The 15,718-nt window shown below is 42.9% G+C and overlaps 1 protein-coding gene across 1 annotated transcript in view; it reads left to right on the top strand.

Moving 5' to 3' along the window:
- Positions 1 to 10,153, top strand: part of LOC147425427 (Ribosomal protein L23/L15e family protein) — a 59,655-nt gene extending 49,502 nt beyond the window's left edge. Inside the window, exon 2 of the mRNA XM_086500664.1 lies at positions 9,557 to 10,153. Coding sequence (XP_086356790.1) covers positions 9,557 to 9,862 — 306 coding nt within the window. The 3' untranslated portion in view covers positions 9,863 to 10,153. The remainder of the gene's footprint in view (positions 1 to 9,556) is intronic.
- The last annotated feature ends 5,565 nt before the right edge of the window (positions 10,154 to 15,718 follow it).

Raw genomic sequence — 15,718 nt, 5'->3', positions numbered from 1 at the left:
CCAGAGGATATGCATCTACTCTAAGTGTGTGGACATGCACGGCCTGTGAACAGACTCACAAAGGTGCCAGAATAGTAAATACTCCCTAAGCTAATTGAACTGAACTGAACCCTAGTCGTGAAGTAGCTTGTCCAGGTACATATAGGGTTAGATGTGCATGTGACATAATGTGACAGTCTTAGTTCAAAATGTCAGTTTTCATCGTTCGTTTGTGGTTTCTCCTCTCAAAGGATTTTTGGCATCAAATGCTTAAAGATTATGATCCACAAGTTAGTTGGAAAGTAAACACACTCTCTCTCATGCATGGTCATCACCCGAAGCAGAATGGATACTTTGCGTAAAGGTGATGAGAGTGGAGTTGGAGACGACGAAGTTTCTACACCACGAGGATTGTTCCCCGACCCTCCTCCATCCCCATCTACACCACGGATTGCACCAAACCCTATGGAGTCTTTGGTCAAGTCGATGATGGACATGATGCTACAACAAGAGGCGCAACGCGCCGCCATGGAAGAAAGAAGGGCAGCCATGGAGCTTGAGCGTGAGCAAGCATGGATTTAGAGCAGGAGGCGCAGAGGGATCAATGCATGCAAGAGTTGATCCTACATGTACTCACCTCAAAGACTATCTCCCAAGAAATGAAGCACAACAAAGGCAAGCCAAAGGAGGCCAAGTCGTCTCAAAGTACCTCTCAGAACCCTCAGAACCCACCGAATGGTAAGAACGGTAAGACCAATGGTAAGCATAACGGTAACTCTTCTTCTCAATCTTCTTCCACACCTAGAGCACAGAACTCTCCAATGAAACTAAGGGAAAGAACAAATCTCAAGTTAAACCTAAGTTGACACCTGATGAAAAATCTGCTCAAGGAATCTTAGGAAGATGGTTAACTTTAGAAGAAAGAGCCGCTTATGGAAGATGCTATTAATGCCACACCTAAGGGTCATGTTAAGAAAGATTGTCCTAAGAAAGCACCACCGAAATCAACCACAGAATCCACGTCTTGTGTCAGCACCTTGATTTGTGGGGGAGCAGGAGAGAGAGCCCACTTGCTGTCCTATGCAATGAGAGTGAAGGAGAAGAGAAGAGAGGCGCTGAAGAAGCTCACGCAGAGAAAACGTGAGAGAGAGAGAGAGAGCTCGTTGAATTTTTGGGAAAAAGCCACGCTATTTCATTTGGGCTTCACCTTTGAGTATATGAGTAAGTGACTAGGGGGCCATTCACACTTGGGCCCCCTCACTTATAAGTCTTTTTAACTTATAAGTTATAAGTACAAGGCACTTAGGCCTTTATTCCCTAACAACCTCCCACCTAAAGGCAATGTACCTTGGGAGATCAAAGAATCAGCTAACTATGATACAACAGCTGATCATGCACTTACTCATCCAACACCCATCATCTGACGGCAATATGCAAACCGCTCTGCTGGAAGACTCTTGGTCAAAAGATCTGCAGGGTTGTCATCTGTGTGCACCTTGACAAGTGTAATGCTCTTGTCATCAAGCACACTTCTGATAAAATGATACTTCACCTCTATGTGCTTTGTCTTGGCATGAAAAACAGGATTCCTTGCAAGCATAATAGCACTCTGACTATCACAGTGTAGCACAGGAACCGGTGACTTAATGCCAAGCTCTTCTACCAAACGCATGAGCCACAAAGCTTCTTTGCATGCCTCAGTGGCAGCCACATACTCAGCCTCAGTGGTAGACAAAGCAACACATTTTTGCAGTCTGGAAATCCAAGAAACTGCACCTCCTGTGAAAGTAAACACATATCCAGAGGTAGACTTCCTGCAATCTGGATGTCCAGCAAAATCTGCATCTGTAAAGCCATGCACAGATGTCTCACTCTTCCCAAAACAAATGCACAAGTCTTTAGTGCCTTTCAAGTATCTCAAGATACACTTCACTGCTTCCCAATGCTTTTTGCCAAGATTGCTCATGTACCTGCTTACTACTCCCACCGCAAATGCAATGTCCAGACGTGTAGCAACCATAGCATACATCAAACTGCCAACGGCTGATGCATAAGGAATCTTGGCCATTTCAGCCCGCATATCATCTGTGTTTGGGCAGTCATGTGCAGTCAGTTTTACATATGGAGGCAGCGGAGTACCAAGTGCCTTTCCCCCATCCATATGAAAACGATGTAGCACCTTATTAACATAATCTCGTTGAGATAGATACAGACGCCTGTTAGGTCTATCTCGAGAGATACGCATGCCCAAAATATGATTAGCATCACCAAGATCCTTCATGTCAAAGCGATTCTTTAAGCTTTGTTGTAATGCATCCAACTCCGTGACATTGTTACCCGCAATAAGCACGTCATCAACATACAAAATCAGCAATAGAAGAGATCCATCACTTGCCGTTTTTATATACAAACAGTGATCAGAATTACTTCTTTTGTATCCTTGAGACCTCATGAATGTATCAAACTTGTGATACCATGCACGGGGAGACTGTTTCAAACCATACAAGCTCTTCAAGAGTCTACATACTTTCTTCTCCTGCCCCTTTGACACAAAACCTTCTGGCTGCATCATATAGATCATCTCAAGCAAATCGCCATGCAAAAACGCTGTTTTGACATCCATTTGCTTTAACTCCATATCTTCAGAAGCAACCAGGCCTAAAACAAGACGTAATGTGGCAAGCTTTACAACAGGAGAAAAAATCTCATCAAAATCCACACCATGCTTTTGCTTGTACCCTTTAGCAACCAAACGTGCCTTGTACTTAGAAGAAGCATCAGATGTGACCTTGGTCTTGTAAACCCATTTACATGGCAGAGCCTTATGCCAATCAACCAAGTTCCATGTATGGTTTTTCTCCAAAGATTGCATTTCCGAAACCATTGCTTTGAACCATTTCTTACTGTCTTCCCGTTGCATAGCCTCTTTATAGCAAGACGGCTCACCACAATCAGTAAGCATGACATAGTCCAAAGACGGTTCATATCTATCGGGGGGCCTTGTCACCCGAGTAGACCTACGCACCCAATGCCCTTTAGGCAAATCAACCAAGTCCCATGTATGGTTTTTCTCCAAAGACTGCATTTCCGAAACCATTGCTTTGAACCATTTCTTAACGTCTTCCCGTTGCATAGCCTCTTTATAGCAAGACGGCTCACCACAATCAGTAAGCATGACATAGTCCAAAGACGGTTCATATCTATCGGGGGGCCTTGTCACCCGAGTAGACCTACGCACCCAATGATCCATAACAGGTGGATTTTCAGCCTGTAAACCATCAAAAACAGCAGGCTGTTCAGCCGGTTGCATCGCAACAACGGGCGGTCTAGGAGCATCAACCTGTTCCTCTACCTGTGGTGCATCAATGGCAACTTGTTGGGGCTGATTTTCAGCAGCTAATGGCTGATTTTCAGCACCATTTTCAGCATGTAAAGGCTGCTGAACATTGGGCCTTCTTGGCTGTCCATATGTAACATCTTCACGAAAAACAACCCGGCGCACTTCCTCGACCTTTGTGGGCTGTTTGTGCATGCAATTCTCATTGAAGATGACATCATTGCTGCGTATGATTTTCCGTAATGCGGGATCCCATAATCTATACTCCATTTCACCATCCTCACCATATCCTAGGAAAATGCATTTATGAGACTTTGGTTCTAGTTTGGTGCGCAGTTCACTCCGGATGTGAACATAGGCCTCACAACCAAACACTCTTAAATGTGCATATGAGGGTGGCTTGCCAGACCACACCTCCTCAGGCACCTTTCCACCCAAAGCCTTGCTAGGTGAGCGATTAATCAAGTGAATAGCTGTTTGCACAGCTTCTGCCCAAAAACCATGAGGTAATGCAGCATGTGACAGCATACTCCGAACTTTCTCTTGGATAGTCCGGTTCAATCTCTCTGCAACTCCATTCTGAGAGGGAATAAAAGGAGCCGTGAGCTCTCTTTTAATACCTTTAGTAGCACAAAAGTCAATAAATGCTTTTGATACATACTCCCCCCCATTGTCTGAGCGCAAAGACCTAAGCTTCTTGTCAGTTTGATTCTCAACAAACGCAAGAAACTTCTTGAAAGTATCCAAAACATCGCTTTTAGCACGTATTGGATACACCCACACCTTACGTGTAGCATCATCGATAAACGAGACAAAATATTTCTTTCCCCCTAAAGACAACTGTGGCATTTCACATACATCGGAATGCACTAAGTCTAACCTGTCAGACTTCAAAGAAAGTGACCTTTTGTGCGGTGTTTGACTGTGCTTTCCGTAAATACAGTGCTCACAATGAGAAAAATCAGCATACCTCAAACACGGCAAATAACCACAACGAGACAGAGTTTCCATTCCTCTTTTACTCATGTGTCCCAACCGGCCATGCCACAAAGAAACACTTGGCTGCTCGGTTACGGCGACAACATGGTCACACACACTAGATACATGCAAAGGATACAAAGTGTCCGATTTACAACCCTTGGCTACAATCCGGGCCCCTTTACAAATTTTCCACTTACTATCACCAAAAGTGGTGTGATAGCTTGCATCATCTAGCTGCCCTGTACTAATCAAACTCTTCTTGAGTTGTGGCACATGACGCACTTTGTGCAAAACAAAAGTCATACCATCAGCAAAAGAAAACTGGACACTGCCAATACCTGCAATGTCACATGCATAGTTATCTCCCAAATAAACAGTGCCCTGCACCTCACCTGAGTACTGTGTAAACCAATCCCTATGATGTGTTACATGAAAGGAGGCACCTGAATCAAGAATCCAAGTATGCATGTCCACATCAGAACCCATAGCAAGGGTATGTGCATCCACAGAAGAGGCATTGAGTACGTCAGTGCTGCTGTCAGTGTCACAACTACTAGCAACATTGATTTCCTCAATCAACACAGTGCTCTTCTTGGCATTTCCCTTGTCCTTTGCATCAGTTTCAGCACCCTTGTTCTTCTCTTTCTTCCACTCATAGCATTCCCGTTTATAATGCCCTTTCTTTCCACAATGATGACACACAACATCTTTCCTACGAGATTTGCTGCGTGCCCTGTCCTTACTGTCAGATTTCTCCCTCTGTTGAGACCTGCCTCTCAAGTGCAATGCATTAGAAGACCCGCCTGTGGTGTTCTTCCTGTTCATCTCTTCCATCAAGAGAGAACTCTCTACATCTGCATACTTAAGTGACGCACTTGAGTTACTAAGAGCTGTCCGGAATACATCCCAACTCTCGGGCAATGTGCATAGCAGAAAAGTAGCTTTGAACTCCTCATCAATCGTGAATTTCAGCTCTGTCAGTTGGCTGAAAATAGAATTGAATTCATTGAGGTGCACTGACATGTGCGTACCCTCCTTCATGCGGAGATCCATAAGCTTCTTAAGCCAATACACTTTACTGGCAGCACTCTGCTGTGCATACAACTCGTCTAAACACTTCCACATGCCCCATGCTGTCTGCTCATTCTCTACATTGAAGAGTAAATTGTCAGACACCGAAAGCATGATCGTAGAGCGAGCCAACTCGTCCACTTCTTCCCATTCTTCAACCTCCATATCAACCGGTTTCACACCCTGTAACTTAATAGGTTTCGCCTGTTTCTTCTGCAACATCACATTATAACATTGCTTCTTCCATATAGCAAAGTTATGGGCACCTTCAAGCTTGCGAATGTGCAACAAATTGCCACTCACTGCTAGAAGCCATTCTGAGTGATTGCAAACACTGAAACCCTGTTTTGCCGACCTAAACACGCCCAAATGTGCGCAATCGGGCAAAAAACAGCTTGCTGTTACAGAAAAACAGCGAGCAAATTTCACGCGAAATCACCCCCAAACGGCGTACATTCACTGCCAAACCCTTACCAAAGGTTTCCACAAGGTGTATACATCATTTGCTTACTGAAATTCCCTGTTTTAGGGCAAAAATCAGACCTGTAAACACCTGTTTTACTGAATTTTCAGAACCTCGTTGGTGGAAACACCTGTAAGATTGACCTGTGAGCCTTGCCCTAATGAAATTGCATCAAATTGACCCCGAAATTGGTCAATTTCAGCAGAAATAGGCTGCTGTTCGCCAATTTTTGAAACCCTAATTTTGGGGAAACTGTCACCGGAGGTCGATTCTACACGGTGAGAGGATCCCTTCGCGACAGAGTCGATCGAAAACGGTTGAATATCCTTCCCGCAGCGAGCAAAAACAGAATTCTGATCTGTGTTGTGAAGATGGCTCTCTTGGAAACCCTAAAGCTCTGATACCATGTGTGGGGGAGCAGGAGAGAGAGCCCACTTGCTGTCCTATGCAATGAGAGTGAAGGAGAAGAGAAGAGAGGCGCTGAAGAAGCTCACGCAGAGAAAACGTGAGAGAGAGAGAGAGAGCTCGTTGAATTTTTGGGAAAAAGCCACGCTACTTCATTTGGGCTTCACCTTTGAGTATATGAGTAAGTGACTAGGGGGCCATTCACACTTGGGCCCCCTCACTTATAAGTCTTTTTAACTTATAAGTTATAAGTACAAGGCACTTAGGCCTTTATTCCCTAACATGATTAACCCAAAAAGTACACCACACGTTTTTGATGAGCACCTTGATGAGTCTCTCTTTAAATGTTATGATCATGTTAATGGTCAATGTGTTGTGGTCTTGTTTGACTCTGACAGTATGCATAATGTGGTTAGTGATTCTCTTGTAAAGAGAGCTCGCCTAGACGCTATTCTAGCGGCTCCTATCGAGGTGTCTGGTTTCGCTCCCGGCATGCAATCATGCATGCATGTCCTAGTGTGTTAGTCTCTATTCAGTAGGCATCTTTCCGTCGCAAATTTGTTGTTTCTCCTCTCTCAGGATGTGATATGATTTTTAACATTAAATGGTTTTGTGAGCATGCTCCATTGTAACAAACTTGGGCACCCGGTCTAGATTCTGTCACGACACAGCAGAGATTGCTTAAAAACAATTCACAATTTAAGAGAGAGAGTCGACACGGCCTGGCGTAGCTCTGTGCCAAGAGAAATTGGCCCCAAAGACTGGCGTCCCTTTCGGTATTTCTTTTAAATTCATCTGTGAGAAAAGTACAGCTTCCTGCGAGTGCTCGCTCTCAGACTTTGCGTCCAGATGCTTTGAGAAGTGAGCCCCCTTAGGTCACTTATAAATATTACAAGGGCTGCTAAAAGCAGAGCCCCAAAAGCATTAAACTTAAAAGCAATAGGGTCCCAAAAGCAAATGGTCCCAATAAAAGCAGTAGCGTAAATTGCAGAAATCCATACAACCAGGCCATGTCAGCAGCCAGCATAACGCGGAAGTCCGTACATTTTGCCATGTCAGCATTGTCAGTGTGAAAAGCGGAGTTCCATACTGCTCCCACGTGGGACTTTGCCACGTAAGCTTGTCCGTACAGCTTTGTCCATGTCAGTAGAGACTGACACATCATCAGTTTGTGACATACCCCCCTCTTGAAAGAATTGTAATCACCCTCGATTACGCCTGCAAAACAGATAGAGGCCATAAACTGTTTTAGTAGACACTGACTCTAAGTACCGATGCACTAGACCTGACACATCTAGCACTTGTACAAAGATGACAATCACATCACAGGACATCACGGGACATCACACAACATCACAGGACATCACATGACAAATCATAGAAAAATTCATTGCAAACGCATACACTTACTTGGGAGTGGTCTTCAATGGTCCATTGTTTTCCTTGAGGAGAGCAGCCGAGACTGGACTATGAGAGCAAATACAGCTTTCGGGAGGATGGAGAGGATGTGTTCGTAGATTCAGTTTTAGGAACCTCGAACAAAGTTCTGGCTATTTGACACATTGGTTACTTCAGCTATGCTTTATGGGGTGCGGGACCAATCGATAGACCATTATAGCCGAACTGGCAGTATTGATGGATGGAGATGTATGGAGAGGCCTCTAGTCTCTATGGTTTCCCAGATGACCAGGGCCAAGGCCTCTGTACCACATGAGATTATTCGTGCAGAGCTTGCTACTTTCCGCTTGGTCATAGAGGCATGTACCAAATCCGTCTCTTTTATAAATAGTTTTTGGGATCTTCCCAAAGATAGATAAGCTCTCCTAGCTTTGGAGTCTTCTCGACAGCTTGCCTCACAGGGAGACACATTTTGTTGGTATGCACAGATGACATCCTGGTTTCAGCTACGTGGTTTTAGTATGGACAAACTACCTTCCTTCTATTACTAGCCGGATGTACCCTCCTTGTCCCTCATAGGGACCGAGATTACATGCCTCATCAGACAGGATTTGATTCAACTAGACACTAGGAGGACATGAATAGTGCCGACACGAGAGCTTGGCACAAAGATGGCTTTATACATAGAGCATCTTCTTTAGCTCAGAGAGGATGGATTTATGATCAGACCCGCCTATATGGACACTCATTTCTCCCATGGAATACGATGTGCTATTGGTTAGATGCGCACATCATGGCACCAGCTAGAGATTGAAACTGGGAGATTTATGAGAGTACCAGCAAGAGCTAGGATTTTCCAGTTGTGTCATATAGAGCCAGAGGCAGAGTTACATCACATATGTCATTGCCCAGTGTACTATGATATACGATGTCACTTTGTCTGTCGATTCAGAGAGGCTTTGGACCAATGGCTAGAGTCATGAGATACATCAGGATCAGAGCTGTTTTTGCTAGAGCTGCGCAGACACAGGAGAGTCCCTTCAGAAGATTAGATAGTGGGAGACATTTACAGGCAGTCAGATGAGCAAGCTTTACAACAAGACTTCAAATTCCACCTATACCAAAGGTATATTGACCGACAAAGCCATTGAGCCCCGGAGAGCTAGACGCTGACCTCTACGAGGGCCACCACGACATCGACGGAGGCTCCATCAGAGGATCAGGACTATTCTAGCACGGCATGGGAGATGTCCAGTACGACTATTTACCAACGTAGACATTGACGATATTCTTCAGCAATCGATGGAGTACATCCTCGGACAGCGTCCGATGCCGGACATTCTCGGACACTGATGTTCATTTTAGCTTTTAGCTTTTATTTTACTTCATTTTATTTTGTACCAAGACATTGTATTAGATCCACCAGGATTGTATTAGTTTGGTCTTATAGGTCATTTTGGCCTTTTGAAGACGTTTAATATAACATTTCATTTCATTTCATCTCTCTCTCTCTCTCTCTCTCTCTCTCTCTCTCTCTCTCTCTCTCTCTCTGCCCATGTATGTAGAACTCAGAACTAAATAAAAAGAATATCTGAGGTGTTGTAAGCCTGTGGAAGAGTAAAGTAGATAGCATAACAGCATGGTTCTCAAAACAGAGGCTTCTAGTTGCAAGCTCTAGTTGTGTGTCTTATTGGAACCATTTGTCTTAGGCCATGGAAATGAGTCCATCCACACTTGTCTGCTGCTCTTTTAAAATTTTGTATTATTTGTTTGTATTGGTAAGGTAATGGCTCCTTGTTTGGTTTGCTCATGCTTTAAAATACACTGGAAGCAAAGCAGTCTTCATGTCAGTTTTCACATCGAGTTTAACTCCTTTGCACCTGCAGCGTTCAGGCTAAACGTTTTTCCCCTTGTTGAAACAGATAGAGATAAAGAGAGTCTTGCAGTCAGTTTATGGGTTGAAAGTTTCTAAAGTCAACACTCTGAATTATGATGGGAAGCGCAAAAGACGGGCAGGAGGATGGATGGCAACAACAGCGCCTTATAAGAAAGCTTATGTGATCCTACAAGAGCCAGTGTCTTTACCTGAGAATTTATTCCCGTTCAATATGTTCGATAAGCTAAAACAAGCACAGGACAAAGACAAGGTGGAGATAGCTGAGAAACGCAAAGAAATGAGGCCTCGCAGAAACTCTTCTAATGCTAACGCCGTTGCCAGAAGACGGTGACAAGTTTTTTGTTTTGGTGGTGGGGGGGGGGGTGGGGGCGGACAACAGATTGTTCTATAAAGATTAAAGTGCATCCCAATGTCAGGTGAAGATTTTAGTGTTTTTCACAACTTGTTGACAGTATGTATGTAGGCCTTACACTCTCACTATAGACTTCCTCATAAGATGCTGATTTAAGCAGAGTTTTACTTGCACAGGCTGTCCATCGCAACTCAGGATTGACTTGAAAATTTAGTGATGTGAGGAATTTTCTCTAATTGTTGCGCATATGAATTACTCTTTTGAACTCAATTTACTTTTTTAAATTTGTTTAATTTTCTTTTTTCTTTGTTCACATGAGCTTGAATGCCAGCATGTCCTCTTTGAAACCCCATGTGTGTTGTGTGCTTGCTGTACAATGAATGACCATGTGAATCTGTATATGCATTATGAGCTGCGATGAATGCTTGGGTCAAGACTACGCTGCATCGTTCGTTGTCCTCAACTGGGTCGATCGGGTCACCACGGGCCATGCGCCACACGGAGCCACGATCGGGCGGGCATCCCATTTGTAGCCAATTGAACTACTACATAGGCTATCGAAGCGCATGCACATGCCTAGAACTTCAGCTTTTAACAAGGCTGCATCTCCTATCCTTTCCATCGACCCCCCAACGAAACTTATATGAAAGCATATATTGGGTCAAAATGATCATCAATGTGGAGTGGTGCCACCTCTTGAATAGAGAAGGTTAGTTCTTTCGCCTTAGTAAAATTGCACATATCTTGAAATGCTGTACATACAAACATATATGGCTAAATTAACCTTTTTATTCAAGGACGAAACATGTTGGTTTCACAGACACGATCTGTTTTTGGTACTGGTCGTGAGGATCTGCAGTGTATATGCAATGCATTTTTTGTGGCTTTCCATTAGTTTTTCCAACATAAGTATGGGGAGAAAATTCTTGGCAGGGGTGAGTTTGGATGAGCAAATTCTTGCAGGGGTCAGTTTGGGTGTACGATTTTTTGTGAAGTTTTTTTCCATTACCGTCACAGTCGGGTGTTGGGGGGACTGCAGATCTCAGCCCTCCATTTAGTCGCCATTACTGAGCGGAATGAAGGGGTAGACATGTTGGATGAGAGATAACTCAGCAGCTGCAATATGGCGGGCTGCATCCAATCAACGCCGAACAACTCAGCAGCCAGAATGAGCTCGAGGTCGACAACTCAGCATGCGTAATCTTCCCCTCTGTTGCTCAGCAGCCGCCACATCAGCCCCTGGAATTCATACAGGCTCTGCAAGCTCAAACTGTCAAGCATCGCTGCCCTGCAGTGATTCATTTTAATGCTACTGTACCCACTGTATGGGCTGCCCTACTCGAGCACTGTAATGCTCCACTGTAGCTCTAATGGCTCCCCTCTGCCCGACAGTGATGGCCGGGAATGGTCATCCACTGACCATTCCCTTCAGAAAGTGCTCCCACCATGGGTCCCGGCATCCGTTGGTCGCCATGTGGTCGCCCTTTCTTTCAGGGAATGGTCAGTGGCTGACCATTCCCTACACCGGACTGGTTATAAAAGTACCGTTCAAAAATGCTGGTGATATCAGTGGGCTAAAAATTACGAGATCTAGTTTGGTGTTGAAGGTTGCAATTAGGGTTGATTTTTGACGGGCATCCTTGCCCTTCCAACTTTTTTCCCGGAATGTAGGCTTTTCAGTAATTGAATGTATTTTTTGCAGGGTAACTCACATTTTCACCTGCTAACAATGGGCAAAATGCCCTTGCAATTCTAAGTGCTAGATGTAGAATAATCTGTTTCTTCAGAAGGTGCAATTGTTGACAAGTGCCTAGTTATTGAAGCGTCCCACGTGGCTGTGCATTATAGAAGTCAAAAGAGTGGCCCAAAAGTCCATTCTGACAAACAGCAAAACTTAGCTTCTTTCCCTGCCATGAAAGTTGAATTTTACTTTTAAGGATGCGCATAGCATAATCGCAGATTCCATGTGTCCTAAGAATTGTGCCTAGGAAAAGTGTTACGACGCTTGAAGTTGAAGATGGACTGCCTTGTTCTTGATTTTGTATTTTGGCCTAGTGCTCGAAATAAACTTTTTTCTAAATGGTGTTGGAAATCTGCACATCAATAATTAAGAAGTTATATGACTATATTTGGAGCTTCTCTCTCTTGTCTGGAGCAATGATTCTTGGTGTTATGAAGTGTTTGATTCTTCCCACCACCTGCTGGATACTTGTATACATTCAGAATCTTGGATTCTTGGCTAGTGGAAAATGTAGTCATTATGTAGTGCTATTTTGGTGAGTTTCTTTAAGCACTTTGGAATTTTGCACAACTTTAACAAGAAAGGTTCATCACTTTGTTGAGAAATCAACAAAAAAGTTGTGGTCTACATCTGAACTAAAAAGATATGCATGTGTGCCTGAATAATTTCGTGCTATTTCCCTACAAGCATGTGTATGCCTCTATTTGTATCGAGCTCATGCTATGAGAAATTAACCAAGATAGCAAAAAAATAAAATAAATGTAGATCATAGAAAAGCAATCTTGCAAGTAATCAAGTCAGTGCATCAAAGACATTTCTAATAGTGAGTGCTTCATTGGTGGGATTTTTACTAAACATGGGATAAATGGTTATTAAATGGTATGATGCTAGTTCTTGCGAGTCACCATCTTTCCAACACACAAAAATCAAGTGGCAATCAAGAATCTTCAAAGAAATGCAATCTCTCATCTAGGTGATCATGGATCTATGACTTTCATTTACGTTGTCTTTAAGAAGTCACAAGTTTAATGTTTGTAGTATGAAGGATGGCTATTCTAGACAAGAAGAGGTTTCTTATTATCATGCATGGACACAAATGTTGTCATGCATTTAAGCCACCAAGTCTATCTAGAAAAGAATAGGCAAAATTGCAATGTTAGTTTCCAATGTGCTCAACTTTGCTCCAATTTAAAAAAAGGTGATTAGTTATAAGGATACTCATGATCTATGCCATCCGATCGCCACGGTGAACTAGGGGCAAAAATGGTGCCATGAGTTCACCCCTAGTTTACCCCACCCCAAGTTCACACTTAGCTCACCGGTCTCGCGGGGCCCGGGTCAAACGTGAGAGCTCCTGTTTGCCACACGAAAGCCCTACGTGTGCTCATGTTGGCATGATAGACTGTGACCATGTTGATTCACCCTAGTTTACCAGGTGATTGGATGGCAAAGATTAAAGCACCTCCATGCCCCCAAATTTGGGCCCTAGATCCAATCTGGCCCGACTCCGTGTGATATAACGACGAGCTTGCTTCAACATGCTCGCATGAGAGTGATGGTTAGGCCATTAGCCTCGTGAAGGGCATGTCTATGTTGATACACGGGAGGAGTCAGACCCTCTATCCACCTCGAGATCCTTATTGTGCTACCTCCATAGATGCCACCATCGTTAAGGCCCTCTAGGAGATAGTGTCAAAAGTGCCATTCATGGTTGTGTGTGTGTGTGTGTGTGTATGCGCGTGCGTACGTGCGTGCGTGTGTGTGTGTGTGTGTGTGTGTGTGTGTGTGTGTGTGTGTGTGAGAGAGAGAGAGAGAGAGAGAGAGAGAGAGAGAGAGAGAGAGAGAGAGAGTGTCAATGCTAAAAAGTAACAAAGAAATGCTCTGTATTAACATGATGTAAAATGGGGCTTTCTTAAATAGAGGCTCAAGAGGTAAACATGGGTGATATCATGGATAAGGTAGGTTGAAATTCCTCTAAGTCTAGGTTCATTCCTCCTCTTAGTATGCGGATATGGCCTTGACCCAAGGCTACCTTTTACCATATTACATTTTATGACTTTAAAAGAGTGGTTTCCCTTGAGCAAGTAATGGCTCACTCCAACATTCTAGATATAAAATCCTCATGCTTGAATATGGTTGATTAGATCCTCATATTTGGATATGGTTGATTAAATCCTCGTACTTGGATTGGGCTACTAACCACATACATTTCAAAAGGGTACGTTTTGAAAGGGTAGCATCAGTCGTAGTGTGCAATTTGCATGGTTCACCTTGGATTGATTATAAGATAATCAATCTCCCATATGGTAGTTTAGGTTCCACATGCTTGACCATTATGCTCATGTTGTGCACAATATTTTTCAAGAATATGTATACCATTTGCTAAGAATCAAGTTTATGAACTTTCTCTTTTAATATTTACAAGATTGTACATTTCCATGACTATAAAAGCTCAAGACAAGCGTCCTTAGCTGGTGGTTTAGGCTGAGATTGGGTTATACACCATTCTTGTTCAAGACTTTAGCTACACTCATACCTTGAATTTGAGAGCTATAGTTCATGGATCCCAAATATATAGCGTACTCCTCCTATGCTCAAGATTCAATTTCCTTCACAATAAGCATGGCTATTTGTGACTATTTCATAGTTATGTCATTAAAGGGTTAGCTCTAAATTTGTTCTTTACATCCTTTCTAATTCCCAGAAAAGTCAATTGGAATAAGTAGAATTTAGTCTTTTATACTTTAAGGCAAGCACATGTACATGATCAACTAGAAAAGCAATAATACATGTCAAATCCTATAAGCATGGATTCTTTATCTGTTGATTCTTCGATTTTCTATGATAGTTCTTCATGTTGTGACTCTATATGGGTGCTTAATTTAGTTTCTTGAAGGAACAAGACAATGGGACATTCAAACTTTCCAAAATATTCATTGGATTATGGTTGCCTATGGATGTGATCTTGTGATTGTGACATCATGATTGTCATCATGCTTAGCAATTGGTAAGAATCCGCTAATTCAAACATTACTATGTTATGAGATTTCCACTATGGATGTGATCTTATGATTGTGACATCATGATTGTCATCATGCTTAGCAATCGGTAAGAATCCGCTTATTGAAACATTAGTATATTATGAGATTTCCACTAATGTTTTTGAGTACAAAACTTCTTTTCAAGGGGAGAGAAATGTCAATAAAAGGGTATTGAGGGCCAGGGTGGGAAAATCTCTAGGGCAAGACCTTGCCATGTGTCAGGCATGCAATTCAATTGAAGTGGAAGAAGATCAGGTGTGTGATGGAGACAATCAAGAAGAAAAGAAAGAACAGCTAATCATTACAAAAACAAAAGAAGAAAAGAAAAGAGCAACAAAAGGAAATTAGAGAGTGGATGAGAGGATGAGCAAAAGGAGGACATTAAGGACCCAAAAACACAAAGTCCAAAGAAAGTGGTTCCAGTCCAAAGATGATGAAAAAAGCAAAGTAGAATTGAGTAGGTAGAATCTCAAAGGGAGGCCTGTTTTCCACTGCAAGGCATGTGGCTCCTTTGAAAGAGATAAAGACTATGCAGACACATTCATTCTATGGTGGATCTGCTAAAAATGGAAGCAAGCACTCACCAACAAAGCATTCAGACTTTGAAGAATAGAGAGCATATGGAGCCAGCAAAGTCGAGATTATAGACACATTTCTCAACGAGTACGGTAATCTGCACGATCAGCCACAAGCACCGATCAAGAACCTACAAGAACTGATCAAGAACCTACAAGCTTAAGAGCGGAAACACAGAAAAGAGTTGCAGACAATGGCCATAATTAAGGAGCAGCTATTGCCACTACCAAAAGGAAAGGAATGGAAGTTGCAAGAGGCCAATAAAAATATTTTGGATACAAATGCGTATGCACAATGGTTACAAACATAATTAGAAGTGGCTAGAGTGAAAGACTAGAATGAGCTCCTTGCCAAACTCAAAGCAAATCCCATAGACCTCGCACCACAAGGGTCAGACCTAGCTTACCAAGAATTGGAAAAGAGAAATCAGGACTTGGAGATGGAATTAAAGATTGATTAGATGACATCGTACAAAAG

This window comes from Adiantum capillus-veneris, chromosome 25 (genome assembly GCF_014529385.1).
Source record: "Adiantum capillus-veneris isolate H3 chromosome 25, ASM1452938v2, whole genome shotgun sequence".
NCBI classification, from domain to species: Eukaryota; Viridiplantae; Streptophyta; class Polypodiopsida; order Polypodiales; family Pteridaceae; genus Adiantum; species Adiantum capillus-veneris.
The sequence above is the reverse complement of the archived record's forward strand: the minus strand, read 5'-3'. Positions and strand labels throughout refer to the sequence as shown.